We start from the raw sequence: 15,727 nt of genomic DNA on the forward strand, positions 1-15,727 counted from the left end.
GGATCAGAGAAAAAACCCCAAAACCTCGGAAGTGCAGAAGAGCTAACTTCAAGCACATGGAAGCATGTTTACTATGAAGACTTTTGTTAAGCAAAATTAAGTGTGGAGTCGGGAGTTCTATCGAAGCTGGTACAGAAAGGAAGGTCAGAATGCAGTGGGTATGCACTGTCTTCGCGTTCTGTGAAAAAGGGGAAGGAAGACAGGATGATCCACTGGCCAGAACTCATCCGAGCCTAGCACAACCTGTTTTCTGCAAAATAAGGCCTTCGTTCAGAGTTGCAATATTATCTTAAAAAAAACAACAACAACAACAAAAACACCAAAAACGAAATAAAACAAAAGTCATCGTGTTTGGCTATATTTTCAAAACAGGGTTGGCTTTGTCTAACATTCTTTTAGCATTCTAGGGGAAGTCGATTAGGAGTGCAAACTGCATGAATTTGTAACATTAGTTGCACGAATTTATGTCATTTTAAAATAGGTCAGCGCTGCTAGTGAAGATAGTTCAAGACTTCCCAAGTCACCTTTGAAGTTAGCCTCCACACATAGCCTGTGTGGGGGTAAATACTGATCGATCAGAGCACAGCCTTGTTCTATCAAGGCATTACTTTTTGCTTGTATTTCTGGAGTTAAGGTGATCGAAAATCATTGCCAGCTTGTCTAAGTGGAGAAGCCCCCTCTGCGAAATACTCACAGTGAAAGAGGATTTAACAACACAGTTTTAAACCCAGATACGTACTTGGGGTTATGTAAGTAAGGGGTGGGTTTTTCTTTTTCCTATTCTAGACAAATGACCTTCAAAGTTAAAAACAACAACAACAACAAACAACTTGATTTGTCCGAAGTGTTGATGTTAGGTCCGGTCAGGCCTTGCCTTACAAGAAAATCATGGCGTGTAAGGGAAGAAAGAAAAATAATCAATTTTAGCCAAAAGGCAAGAATTGTTTATCTTTACCATTAAATGCATATGTGCCCAAGCCACCTCGGGCCATGACTTCTTTGCCCGGCCCATTTCTCTCTAGATGGGCTTGCTTCTGGGCCAGAAGCTCAGGGCAATGCTGAGAAGGCCCTGCTCTCTGGTTGGGATTTTTGTTTGTTTGCTTTCACCAGAGGGCAATGATGTCTCAACTTACTTGAAAACTAAAAACTTTGGGGGGGGGGGACTGCATTTTGAGAGGCCATAATTTACATTTATAGTAAATATTGCTAATTATTCAAAGGGACTGTCCTCCCACCTCACAAAACAGCCTATGTTTCACCCTGAATTATTGCCTCCCTACGCCTCCATTAATCCTTCCACTGGAGAAAAGGGTGCATTTTACGCTTCTAATGCGGTTTTGGGCCCAGTTAAACTGTACACTAAGAAACTGAGCACAGAATCAAAAAAAAAATGCAGTTTATTATTGTAGATTATTCTTTCTCTTGATATAACCAGAATTGAAAATGAAAGAAAAGCACATAGGAACATCACGCGTGGTTAGTTAGTAACTCAAGATATAAAACAATTTTGCACAGCAAAATATGTAAAAGAAAAGTAACTGACAAGATTTTTTTATATTTATTGTGGTAAGATTTACTTTTCATTTTTCTTTTAAAGACAGGATGTCAGTCCCTGAAAATAACATTTACTGATTATTGCCTTTAAAACTGTGGATTTTTTTTTAAGTTACAGAAAATCCAGTTCTGCACCACAATACAACTGTAAAAAAATCTGCATCATCTTAAAACTGTGCAGTAATGCCATTTTTATAACTGCATAAATTTTATTAGCGTTCTAAACAGTTTTGCAAATTTTTTTGTATTATATGCTTGCAGGTTATATCTTAGTGCAATTCAGTCCCAAATACTTTAAATTTGAAAAAAAAAACATACATTTTGAATGTAAAATACCCCTACAGATATAAACAGGGGTGTTTCCCCTTTAATACTTTGGTTTTCAATACAGTCAGTGGTATAGCAAAGACTACACATACCCAACTTATATTTAAGTTGCAAGCACATGCTGTATAAGCTACTTTTTTTTTTAAACAGTCCCCTTGCAAACTCTACCCCCCTTAACATCACAACAGTAAACAATTTAGTGCATCAATCTTTTAAAAAATCTACAGCTAAACAGACCTAACTCTTTCAAATTTATCTATAACATTCCTTTATCTGTAGCATACATTTTAACTGGGCTAACAGATTATAAAAACTAGAATTAAATTATATACTAGAAACCCATAGCATTCCACATTTGACAATGACCAAAAGCCAAAAAAAAAAAAAATAATAATAATAAAAATAAAACAAACCAAAAATAACGGGGCAGATTTCTTTTTTTTTTTTTTTAAATAAATTTTAGACTGCTTTCCGCAACAGCACAATTTTAGTCCCCAAAGTGGGGTGTCATTCTTATTAAAAAGAAAACATTAAGAGTTCTTTTAATGTTTGCCATGTTAAATTTTTAACCCATTCTGGCATCTTTGACAAGGAATGCCTTCAGTGCATTTACAATGGGAGGCTGAAGTTCTCAGTAACTCAAAGCAGTTTTGGAGCAGATGCAAACTTTCACGGGAAGAAGGCTCTAGGGTGGCACTTTTTTGTTCTGAACTCAAAAAAGTCATGAGGCAATTAAAACAAAAGTATGAATGCCATGCCATAAGTCTTCGAATGTCCATTTCCAAGCCAAAAGGAAAAAAAGAAAAAAAAATAATTATACCATACATGTCCAGCATGCAGGCTTTTTTTTTTTATTAATATAATGTCTCTTTTCCATAAAGTCTTTGAAACAGTTATAGTTCATCGTTGCTAAGACAAAGTAGCAAGCATAATAATGCATGAGATGAGAATGAGTTTTTTAATGGCAGACTAAACTCTCAGATTTGGCATGATAAGGCCAAAACTCACAAGTCACACCCAGAAGGTTGATGCAGGCTTGATTGTGGCAGGTTCATGAGGATTTTTTTTCTCTAGTTTAGCATAACAATGCTAAAAAAAACCCGATGGAACTCAGCGCGCTGCAAGTCTATAACATTTCACATTTTTTTTTCCTTTGCAAGCTCAATCTCACATGAAGAACTCAGGAGGAGGAAAAAAAAACTTAGCTTTTTTTTCTTTCTTTCTTTCTTTTATCTCTGAGGAGATGGGTGAAGAGGGCGTGAGGGTGGAGGTTGGGAAAAAGGGCAACACAGCAAGCTCCAAAAAGTAAAATTAAAAAAAAAAATCCAAACAAAATAAAACACACACACAGAAAATGAACACCAGCTCATGAACTGAAGAAAAAAAAAACACACTGTGAATGATGCAGGCTTCAAAGGTGAGCATGAAGAACTCTGCTGAGATCTTGGAACATTGTGTGTGTGTGTGTGGGGGGGGTGTGTAAATAAAAACAAACTAGCGAGTTATGGAGAATTTCAGATTGGCAATCCATGAGCCAGACATCCACTCCCTCCCCATTTAAAAACAGCCACCACCACCGCCGCCAACTGGGAGCAGGGTGTGTGTGTGTGTGTGTGTGTGTGTGTGTGTGTGTGTGTGTGTGTGTGTGTTGTGTGTGTGTGTTGTGCGTGTGTGTGTGTGCAGGGGCATCGGGCAATCTCGGCAGGGGAGGGGGCGAGGTGGCGGCGAGCACGGCTCTGGAACTAGCAAGCCCACACCCGAGTCGGACCCCCACGGAGCACTTATCAAGGTGGCTAGCTGGGATCGCGTGTCAGACTCACATGAAAAACTCGGGAGAGGACGGGTTGTCGCTGCTGGAGCCGTTTTCTCGGAAGCCGCTGCTCACCAACTTCTCGTATTTCTCCTTGTACGCGTCCCTCTCGCGCACCAGCCTGGAGATCTCCTGCTTGAGGTGGTCGACCTGCTGCAGCAGCTGGTTCTTCTCGGACTCCAGGACGTGTCTCTGCTGCACCCTCTTGAAGCGGCAGGACTGGGCATAGCCACGGTTTTTCAGGGTCCGCCTCTTCTGCTTCAGCCGGATCACCTCCTCCTTGCTGACCCCGCGCAGCTGCCGGTTCAGCTCGCGCACCGACATGGTCACCAGCTGCTCGTCGGAGAAGCGGTCGTCGAAGTGCAGGCCGCCGGCGGCGTGGTGCGGGTGCAGGGCGCCCCCCGCCCCCGCCGCGCCCCCGCCGCCTCCGCCGCCGCCGCCGCCGCCGCCGCCCCCGGCGCTGGCCGGGCCACCGCCGCCCGCGCCGCCCGCGCCACCGGCCGAGGCGGACGCGCTGCCCGCTGCGCCGGGCGCGCCGGCCGTCGGGTGGTGGTGGTGGCCGGCGGCGTGGTGGTGGTGGTGGTGGTGGTAGTGCGGGCCCGCGCCGCTCTGCGCGGCGGCCGCGGCGATCACGGCGGACACCACGGCGGCGGCGGGGCCCATCTCCTCGCCGCTGCCGCCCAGGGAGGCGCCGGCGCCGGCCCCGGCCGCCGAGGCCAGCTGCTGCGCTCCGCGCGCGTAGCCATCGAAGCCGCCCTGGAGCTGGTGGCTGTTGCTGATGAGCGCCTCGACCGCGTCCTCGGGGCTGAAGCCCAGCGCCTCCGGGTTCAGCTGCTGCGGGTAGCCGGTCATCCAGTAGTAGTCTTCCAGGTGCGCCTTCTGCTCGCTGCCCGAGCCCGGGCTGGGCGCCGAGAAGCTGGGGGAAGGGGGCACCGAGCTGCAAGGCGTGCTCATGGGGGTGGAGGACAGCGAGCCCCCGGCGATGAGACGGCCGCACTGGCTGATGATGCGGTCGGTCTCCACCGGTTCCTTTTTCACTTCAAACTTCATCAGATCGAAGTCATTAACATATTCCATGGCCAGGGGACTGGTGGGCAGGTCGGAGTTGCTCATTGCCAGTTCTGATGCCATTCTCCTGCCGCCGCCGCCGCCGCCGCCGCCGCTCCGCCAGATGGGCTGCAGGAGAGGGGCCAGCGGGCTGTGCTGGGTGGCCAGCGGGTGAGCCAGCTTGCCGGGCTGGGGCGCTTCTAGCTCGCGCGGCGGTGGCTGGCCCGAAACCTCCGAGCGCGCACACACCCCCCGCCCTGCCTGCGCCCCCCGCGCCCGCCCTCCCTCCCCCCTGCTCACGCCAATGTGCTCGCTCGCTCGCCCCGGCCCCTCCTCGCCTGCTCGCCTCCGTGCGTGCCGAGCCGGCGGCTTCAGGCTCGGGAAGGTCCTCCGCGGGCTGCGGTGGCGGCGGCGGCGAAGCCGGAGGAGCCCGGCCGGGTGCGCGGCGTCCCCCGCTCGCCGCTCCGCTGCGCGCTTTGCATAAGGAGGGCTCGCCTAGCCGGCCCGGGCTGCAGGCGGGGCGCGCGCGGCGGCCGCTCGGGGCTGGAGGCGCGACGGGCGGCTGTCCGGCGGCGCGGGCCTTGGCACGGGGGAGTTAACACTTCATGCTTCTCGCCTTCTCTTCTGCCTGCTCTTTTTATTTTTTTTCTTCCCTCTCTCTCTCCCTCGCGCGCTCTCTCCGTGCAAAGTGCAAGACAGAGGTGCAGCCCGGCAGGAGGAAAGGGAGGGGGGAGTTTAGTTCTTTCTTGCCTTTTTTTTTTTTTTTTTAAAGCAAAATAGCGAAGTCCTGGGGAAAGGCGAGGCAGAGAGCAAAAGGGGGGAGGCCGAGCCGAAGAGCAGCCCGAGCTACAGCTCGAAGATGAAAAAAGATTTTAAAGCCTCTGATCCAGCAAGAAGAGTTTAAAGCAATTGCTGAGTTTTATAGTACTTGTGACGTCAGGCCCAAATGGGAAATTGACTGGTACTCCGGGCCAATGGGAGGCGGCGAGAGCGGCCGCGATTAGCATAATAGATAGAAACAAGGAAACTTTTCGGAGCTGTCAATCAGGGCCCAATCAGCTGACTGTCAGCTGGGACAAGCAGGCTTAACCCTTCCCGCGCCGCAGCCTCTGGGGGAGGGAGCAAAGCCTGGCGCAAAGTTTAGTGCGAGAGGGCAGGGAGTCGTCCAGAGGGGCTGCGGGAACCTGGGAGGACAGGGAGGGCGGTTTGCTTTACTTCGGAGCGCGAGACAGGCCTGCCTTCCGGAGCGCCGGCTTGCCCTCCACTCGCTCAGCAGGGATTGGCCTGACTCCCCTTCCCGGGCAGCCCCCATCCCCAGGACTGTGAATTCGCTCCGCAGCTTCTCCTCTCTCCAGCTTCGGCACCCAGGTGTCTGCCCGGGGGACCTGCCTTCCCCAAGCGTAACTGTGCGCGGAGCTCAAACTTGGCTCTTTGAGCCAAAGAGCGCAAACTCTTTGTCCCTCTCCCCGGGGCCCGCGCGCTGGGGCGTAGGGGTGCGGGGGTCTCAGGGTCCGGACTGCGCGCGGGACGAAGCCTAGCCAGGCGCAGCTCGAGTGGTTCCGCGTCCGCCAGGGGAGAAAGCCCGTTTTATCGCCCTCTTCGAAGAGAGGGGAAATAAGTTGTTCAGGGGCCATTACGCGCGGGGACTGGCTGCCCGCTGGCGTCGCGTGCCCTTGGGGGGAGCGAACGCCTACGCGAGTTAACTCCGGAGAAGCTCGGAGCCGGGTCAGCCTGGCTTAGCCCTCTGGCTTCCGACACTGGCCCGAGGTTGGCCTTTGAGATTCGTATTCATATTCCTCTCTCTTTCTGTCTCTCTCATTCTCTCTCTCTCTCTCTCTCTCTCTCTCTCTCTCTCACACACACACACACACACACACACCCTTATGAAATCTGACCCCTGTTTATCAGGGTCCCGCGTGCCCTTTGCACTTTCACATTTCACTTAATTATTTCAGACTTGGCTGTGGAGAGGAGCAAGGGGTGTATGTTTTTTGGGGGGAACAACACCCAGATGTCGCCAGCTCCCCTCGAAGGGTTAAGTTTTAAACCGCGGTTTCTCGGACCAGCCCGGAAACCCACAGTGGGGGTGGGGTGGGGGGCTGCTTCTCCCCCTCCCCGTTGCAGATGCTAATAACTATTCAGTTTTCTAGACCGATTCTTTTAAAGCTTATGCAAAAAAAGAAAAAGGAAAGAAAGAAACAGAAAAGAGAAAAGAAAGAACCAACAACTGTTTCTAAGATTTTAAAGCGATAGGCAAGTCGGAGAAACCGAGATTTATTTGGGGGAAAGCAAGCATGAGCCAAGCCGACCCAGCGTTTGGAAGACCAGCCCGCCTACTTGGATATTGAGACTGTTGATTCCTCCAATTAATGAAATGCATTTGGTGTTAATCATATTTATTTTACTTTATGGGAGGGGGAGACGCTAGGAGGGCGCACTAAAAAAAAAAAAAAAAAAAAAAAATCTGAAAAGCCTGCAAAAGAATCCGAGTGAAAACTATTGTTGGATTTTTACCTCAACAGCGCCACCTTTCGGCAAAGGTCAGTTGAAATTGATCCGTGTCCAGTTTTGTTGATGAAGTGAAAAGAAGCTGGTTTTCCAAGGTGGGAGGGGAACTGAGGCACAGATAGTTAGTTTGACTGCACTGGGAGAACCCAGCCTTGTAAGAAAGGTGCTAAGGACAATGCTTCCAGGTGCAGGAATCTTTTTTCCCTACTGTACCTCTTGATTGTCAACAAAGAGGCCAGGAGACACAGAAGCCCTCAGAGTCTGATTCTGCTGAGAGACTTTTGCAAGTGAATCCCATGTAATAGGGGCCTAAACCCTTTAAAAGTGCCAGGATAGATTTTCAACAGGCTTTATGGCAATATCAATAGAATTAAAGTTACTTGTAATTCGGTGATAAATGAGATGTCTCTAGTAAGTATGATTAAGTGCAGTGCTATAAAGTTGTTTATCTGAAAAGTAATTCTCAGAAAACCTGACTTCTGACACTTAGTCATATATTAAGCCAGCTTCTTGAACATTGCACTTCAGAATTGCTCTCACCCACCCCACAGCATACTTCACTATTTATAATGAGACCTTAGGTGTCACTCATTGGCTTCTTGCACCAGATTAAACTTGTGTTAATTTCTCTGATGCTGGCAGCCTTCAAACCCAGAATCCCTAATGAGAGCTCCCCAAAAGGTTTGTAGGCACATCATAATCCTAAAAGGCCAGTGCCATTGGTATTTTCCAGAAACATACTTTTTCCTTTTCATTATTGCTGCAGAGAAGCTGTTTATAAGGATAGTTTTGGTTTTATGGGAACACTTTGTAGGGCTGGAATGAAGTATGTCTATTGCCAGTTGGGAAGAAAGAGTGAAGATTATGTCAATATTTATGCAATCTAACAGAATTCCTTTTCTTTCCTCCTCTCAAACAGTATTTTACCTAGTAATGAAGTTAAGAGATTATAGTTTATGTATTCAGAGGAAAATCCACTGCTTAAATTACATAAACATATTATGTCACTTAGCATTGTCCATAGTGCTAGTTTTCCAGAGCTTTTTAATCATTAGCCACAAAAATCTGGTTTATATTTTTCATGTAAAATATGAATATAAGTGTATTTAGGAAGAATTAATTCATTTTTTTGTTTGTAATAATTGGTTTTTATTTTTTTATCCTTTTGCATCACATTTTTGTTAAAAGCTGTAAGATAGGATCCCTGCCTCTTTTGAAAGTATTTTTGGCCAGGAACACTGAAACTGCTACATTTATAAATAAACAACATTTATAAACAAAGTTTGCTAATGGCGAAGACCATGGGATACAGATTCATGGCCGTCCACCTAATTGTTGCAATTATATATCATTTCTAGAAATTAAATGCCCATGTTTGTGCAGCTAAATGTATTATTATCTGCACGTTTTTTATGGTTTATTTTTGTACATTGCTGTCAAGCCATGGTATTTTTCTTTCTCTTATTGCAGTCTTTTACAGTCTCCTATTTTCTCTTGAAAAAAAGAGAGGATTAGAATTATTTTTTAGACGTGTAGCAGTAGTGCTCTTATAACTTAATTCTCATGTTTGTCCTTTTTGCTTTATTATTTAGTGATTCACAGGGGTGTCTAAACATTTACAGTTCTCTGTTAGCGGCGTTTCTTTTGTAACAATTGAGCTCTCTCATTTTAATTAGTACTATTCAGATTTTTGATTCTCTACAATTACAGCAAGGCCACATTTCTTTAGACTTCTTTGCGAACATTGTTTGTTTCACGTCTTCCAAGCCAGTCTAATCCAAATACAATGCGAACTGTGTTTTCTTACTGCTTAATATCCCCTTGCTATATATACTCTAGTAATCTCTGTAGAACAATATAGAGTAATTTAGAAACCATGCGTTTGTCATTATTGACCAATTCAAACCAGTAGTATTAAAGTTTCTGAAAGCAGTGAATATTTATAGAAGAATGTGGAGGGGGGAGGGTATGGGTCGAATCCTGCAGAAGATTGCGAAACCATAACATCAAAAACACAACTGTAGTTTCATGTCAGTACCTACAGAAGAACTTCATGCAAAAAGAAAGAAAAAAACTTGTTCATGTCCAAATTATAATGATGAAAAGCTAAAAAAGTCTATTTTTCCTGATAGTGAGTTATGGCAACTCAGGTATATCGTGTTGGACTCAGACATATATAATCTAAAAAGAACGAGATGCATCAAGTGTCGTGTCTGAACTCTTTGTTTATCCAGGAGCTGATTTTATGGTGCAGAACTAACCAGTGTCCACTAAATTTCACTATGAAAGCAACTAAATTGATCTGAGGAAAGAGTTGCTCAGAGTAACTGAATGATAAGACATATAGTGTTCTTAGGTCTAGTGTTAGATAAATCCTTTTAACAGTCTTTAGTTAGCAGGGTAAGTAAATCACAAATCACTGTTAGCAGATTCATGGAAGAAAATTAATAGAATCAGACGAGATAATCTGATAAGGGTAACATTGCTGAGGAAACAGTCTTGCCTCATATTGGAGAATGTGAAACAACAGTCTGATTACTAGGAGTCGTTATGAATAGGTGAATTATGTGCTAAATAATCATCAGAGTAATTCAGCATTTATTAATTCTTTTCTCTTTAAGCAATTCACAGTTGTAAGTTAAAGCCGCTCTCTCTTTGAAGACACATCTTTTATAATTTTTATTAGAGGTAATTTATTATTTGCATTACCTGTATTTACTTCATAATTGAACATTTTGCATTCAAATTTATGTAATGCATTATGCTTGAGAATATATTTCTGCCTGATTAGCATAAATAGTCACTTACCTCATGAATTACTAACAAAGTTTATCTTAAAATATAGGTTTTTTTATTAAGTGGAACACAAACATATGTACAATAAATTCTGATTTTCCGGTGCAGTTGGAGAACAACTCATTTGGTTTTCGGGGAAGCTGGGCTGCAAGGGAGGGGAGTGATCATGAGGAGGAAGCAAAATATAGACAAGTGAGATTCGTAGGTCTCTTTTCAGGGGTGTCATTTCGAGGGGGGTGTATGCCTGTGGCGGGGCACGGGGGGAAGCGCAGGAGAGGGTGCTAGGCCCCTCCAACACTGCACTGCTTACTGGCTGATCTGGACACGGGCTGTGGATCCTGAAAGAACCTGCGTCATCACACCTTAGGAAGAACCGTGGAAGCAGTAAAATCTCATTGACAGTTGGAGGTTTTGTTTATGTTGTTTGTTTTGGTCTCCCTAGGGCTCTACCTTAGAACACAATACACATCATTTACTAAAACACTTGCTTGTTTTGCACAAGAGACGTGAAAAACCCAGATGTTTTTTTCTCAAGTGAGAATTCCTGGGAAGATCTCCCGAAATTTGCTCCCTTTCTTCACCTGGAAAAGACACCCAGTATGGCCCGGCAGACAGGAAGCTTTTGATAGAGGGTTTCGCGCACATGAACATTTACATGAATGGGCTTCTTTTACTTTAAGGCAGTAGACAGAGATACAAAATAACGAGGCCTCTTTCCCCACCCTTGCCATTCCAAATCAACAGATTAACATGGCTGCTTCTTTTTTTTCCCTTTCTCCTTTTTCAGAGCATAACCATCTCCTTAGACTTTTCTCCCCGCCTCAATTAGGAACTGCTTATGGTTCACTCCTCCATTATTATCCCTTTTAATCCTACTCACAGTTTATACCTATGAGGGAATATGTCTTGAAAACATTCAACCCTTCAAAGATGTTTACTGTGCTGAAATCAGAACTGATTAAAAAAAAAAAAAAGCAGGAATGAAAAAAGACACCTGATATTGGGACAGTGTTTAGTCAGGCTTGTGTCTTTTATGCATGATAACTCAGAGGACAGGCTGTTGCTGGTTTTGGTCCCTCTTCTTCCCACACCTGGGGATGGGGTGACTTGAAGGTCCTGTTCAGAGGCACTAGCAGCCACTGGACCTAGGAAACAGAAAGCTCTGGAAGACAGAGACCAAACTTAAATACATGTGGGATTACCAGGAATATGGTGACACAGATGATTTCTGAATTTGTGTGTTTCTGAATTTGTTTGGCTGGGGCCCGAGAAAAGGGATCCCTTGTGGCCCTGTTTTTATATCTTCCCTCTTGGTTGCATAATGGGTTATGCTGAGCTCTCTCCCATGCTGTTCTGTTCACTGGAAACACCAAACATGCCCCGTGACACCCTCACAGCATCATCCATCATGATAGCATTCCTGATCAGACAGAGTTGGGCTACCCCACCAAATAAAAATTAAATTCAAATTTATAGACCTTTTGCTAGTTTTTTAAAAGTCATTTTATAACAGTGCTGCATGCTTTTGGCTAAATATAAACTTTTGAACGAGACAGAAACAGGAAGCTGCCAAACAAAAGAAACCACTAATTCCTTGTCCACTCCAAGCCCCTAATCCTGGCCTCAGGTGTTACCACCTCTAATAACCAGGGTCCACGAGTATATTTTCGTGGGATGGAATCATAGCTCCTACAGTTCTTTAGCATGGACTGCCTGCAACACCTTCACCTCAACAATGTTGAAAAGTAGCTGGGGCACTCCTCGATTCTTTGGCAGAATTCACCTAATAGAATCTCAGGCTGGGGAAAGCTGGGGGAAGTTTACAGATCTGACTTTAACACCCTCCTTCCAACCAATGTCTGAGCAGAATCTGCTTCACAACACTCTGGCACGTGAGTCAGCATGTAGAACTGATTTACTAGGCACAGCAGACACCGTACCTAGGGTCCATGAGACTATTAGGGGCCTAGGAAAACATTTTAATTTTAAGATCAGAGGAGAAGAAATGAATATAATCTAGCATGGCTTGTATCTGTCATTATACCAACAGTCATAAAATAATAATTTTTTTTATGGAAGAAAGGGTCTACAGAAACTAAAATACCTAGCACCCACAGAAGTCCAAGTATGGCCCCAACAGCATGAACTTGATCACCCCTAGTGACAGGGTGCTCACTACCTCTCACTTTTACCCTCCACCCTGTCCATGTATTTTTCTACAGTTCTTGAGATTGTTAGGAAACGTTTCTGTTTGTTTCTGTAGTGTAGTATGAAGCCGCATCACCTTCTTCTATACACAAGTCCTGATTTCATACACTCAAAGGCCACATATAATGAGTCCTTACATCCCTCAGGGACTCTGGGGAGTAGGAGACAACCAACCTGACACCTTCTCCCTGCCTTTTGCTTTTCACTGTAAACACAGTCAGTGCCTTTAGCATTTCCAAATATGCTTGAATTTCAAATCCCCTCCCCACCCCCGCCCCACCTCCTGGTTGCTGACTCCAGATGGGCCCACCTGGTTGTTCCCCACTCTGCAGGCTCAGGTCCTAGAACTAAACCCAGATCCCCAGGTGTGAGCCTCTCATCCCGGAACAAGTACCTCCCTTCACCTCTGTGAGCTGCAGTCTGTCTGCTCCCCAGGCAGACCATAATTTCACGAGCCTCTCTGGCAGACACAGAACCACCGTGACTCATTGTGAGGCCCCAGGGTCTTTTCTTCCCACATTCCCCCATCCTCTATGTGTGTGCTTACGTTTTTTTGAACCCAAGCACAGAAACATAGAACAATCCCCAGTAGACTGCATCTCATTAGATTCAGCCTGTTCCCTGCTTGTCTAAATCTCTTTGGATCTAGAATGTGCCATCGACTAGTTTTAATTTGCTTCTCAGCTTTGTGCCAGCTGCAAATGAAATTGACGTGCCTTTGTATATGACTTACCCTGTCCGCAGCAGGTGCCTCCTTCGCAAAATGGCATATTGTCAGGGTTAGACGTAGAATGTGTCTTCCACCACGTGAGGCCACAGAGGAGCTCCACTCATGGTTGGTGCTCTTCTGCATTTCCTACTATCCCCCAAGTCGTGGAAAGCAGTACTGGGAGGGATAGAGCCCCGTGGTACCCCAGTAGAGACTATGCTTCCCAACCTCAGTCATTATGCTAACTGACCTAACGGATTAGTCAAGTCCCCTAGTGGACACTGTAAATTGAATGGGCCTACAACCTCACTGGTCACCCAGCAACTGCAAATCAAAACCAAAATGAGATGTCACCTCATACCTGTCACGATGGCTAGTATCAAAAAGACAAAAGATAACAAGTGTTGGTGAAGCTGTGGAGAAAAGGAGCCCTTGTGTACTGCTGGTGAGAATGGAAATTGGCACAGTCATTATGAAAAACAGTATGGAGGTTTTTTCAAAAAAATTAAAAATAGAATCACCCTATGAAATTTACCCAAAAACCCCACTGCTGGGTAAATATACCAAAGAAACCTCAAAGAGGTATCTGTGTTCCCACATTCACTGCAGCATTATTCCCATTAGCCAGGGTATGGGAACAACCTAAGTGTCCATCCACAGGTAAATGGATAAAGAAAATGTAATATATAGATATTAATATAATAGAATATTATTCAGCCTTAAGAGAGAAGGAAATCCTGCCATTTGCGACAACATGGATGAAACTGGAGGGCATTATGCCAAGTGAAATAAGCCAGACACAGAAGGACAAATACTGTGTGATCTCACTTACATGTAAAATCACAGAAGCAGACATTTGAATAGTGGTTGGCAGGGACTGGGGGTGGGGGAAATGGGGAGATGTCGGTCAAAAGGTACAAAGTTTCAGATATCCATAATAAATAAGTTCTGGAGATCTACTGTATAATATAGTGATTACGGTTAACATTGCTATATTGTCTATTATTTGCCAAGAGGGTAGATTTTAAGTGTTCTTAACACACACACAGACACATTCAGAAAATAGGAATCATGATTACAATCATAGTAACCATTTCAAAAATATATACATATATCAAAATATCACATTGTACACCTTAAATCTATACAATTTCTATTTGTTGATTATACCCCGATAAAGCCGATGAAACCCCTAACTGGCCTATTTGGTAACTGGGGATAATTTTTTAAAAGGTTTTATTTATTTGACAGAGAGCGGGAGAGAGAAGGAGAGAAAGCACAAGCAGGGGGAGCAGCAGAGGGAGGGGGGGGAGCAGCAGAGGGAGAGGGGGAAGCAGGCTCCCCACTGAGCAGAGAGCCAGATGCAGGCGTTGATCCCAGGACCTCAGGATCATTATCTGAGCCAAAGGCAGATACTTAACCGACTGAGCCACCGAGGCACTCCAAGTGGGATAATTTTAAATGAAATCACTCCAACCGGATGTCCTAGACACATCCTTCTAATCAATTCTAAGTAACTTGTCATGTTGTGGGCAAAGTTCTCTGTCAAAGAGGGCAGATTATTTAGATAATTGTTTAATGTGTCACCTGCCCTGATCTTTGTAAACTCTGTCCTGTCAAAATATAGACTAGTTGTCCAAAGTTGGGACCTCACAGACTAATAAAAAATAGATGTAGCATAGAAAAACTAAGAAGAATTCTGTGTATGTATAAGAGCTTTTTTGAGATCTGTTCTTTCCTCCCTGGTTTTTCTCTTTAGATCATCAACTTTCCTGCCATGTCCTGATGCCAATTTTGAAGCTGGGAGGCCCCAAGGCATTTTCTTGAACAGCAGAGTTCAGAATTTCTAGTGTCCACCTTTGAGCTGCAACCAGTTCCCCCTGGTCTCTCTTAAAAGGACCTAAATGTGCAGGCTTTTGCAGAATCTGCCCTTCCTGACTTCCATCTCATCCTCAAACGTGGGAAGGAGAGCAGGAGGGGCCCATGAGTTATTTATGACCTGCTGTCTGCGGTCTCTGTCCTGTCCTGAGAGCTTGGTACTGGCTGTTTCAGTAGACCCGGCCCAGGAACATCAGGGCTCTGGAGGAATGGCAGGGACTGTTGAGGCCAGTGTCCCTGATTGGGGACTTCAGGCTCTGTAAAGAGCTGCTAATTAGGACGAGCCGAGTGAGGTGGGTACTGGCAGATTGGGGTGTGGGAAGGTGGGCCAGCCGAGAGACAGCCTGCTGATTCACCCTCTGACCTCAGCCATGTGCTTCACCGTCTTCCTCCAACTCAGTTTTCAGGCTGCAAATGGACGGGGCTGCATGAAGAGGTTAACAAAAATTCTGGATTGCATGGAGGGAATGTTCTCAGCCCTTTGAGGTTGAATATAGGGTCAGTAAACATAGATCAGACACCCATACACACAGACAAAAGCTGACATGCTCGATTGTTGCAGAGCACTGATGGGTCATAATGACAAAATCAGGTTGTCTCTGGGGTCAACATGACCCCAGCCAGCGTGGTGGGGTCAGAATGGCAGCGCCAAACCCTCCTGCATCTCCAGACTAGGGGATGCTGCAGTTTTAGGTTAATATTGTTTAAAGCCTTTGGTGGCAGAGCAGAGACGGAGTAAAGCATGGAGTTCTGAGTGTCGCTGTGGAAGGAGGCATACCCTGGAGAAGCTGTGCTTTGGCACCAGGCCCACACAGGTGTGAATCCTGCTCCATCACAAGAGTGAGACTTGAGCAAGTCGGTTGACCTCATTCTCCTCTGGGGTCAAAGGT

The 15,727-nt window shown here is 45.5% G+C and overlaps 1 protein-coding gene across 4 annotated transcripts in view; it reads right to left on the minus strand.

The window, feature by feature from the left end:
• Positions 1-5,643, minus strand: part of MAF (MAF bZIP transcription factor) — a 328,036-nt gene extending 322,393 nt beyond the window's left edge. For all 4 annotated transcript variants that reach the window (XM_048223618.2, XM_048223617.2, XM_048223616.2 and 1 more), the window contains exon 1: positions 3,702-5,643. In XM_048223618.2, coding sequence (XP_048079575.1) covers positions 3,702-4,822 — 1,121 coding nt within the window. In that variant the 5' untranslated portion in view covers positions 4,823-5,643. The remainder of the gene's footprint in view (positions 1-3,701) is intronic.
• Positions 5,644-15,727: the final 10,084 nt, after the last annotated feature.

Source organism: Ursus arctos, unplaced genomic scaffold (assembly GCF_023065955.2).
Source record: "Ursus arctos isolate Adak ecotype North America unplaced genomic scaffold, UrsArc2.0 scaffold_19, whole genome shotgun sequence".
In the NCBI taxonomy this organism is placed as follows: Eukaryota; Metazoa; Chordata; class Mammalia; order Carnivora; family Ursidae; genus Ursus; species Ursus arctos.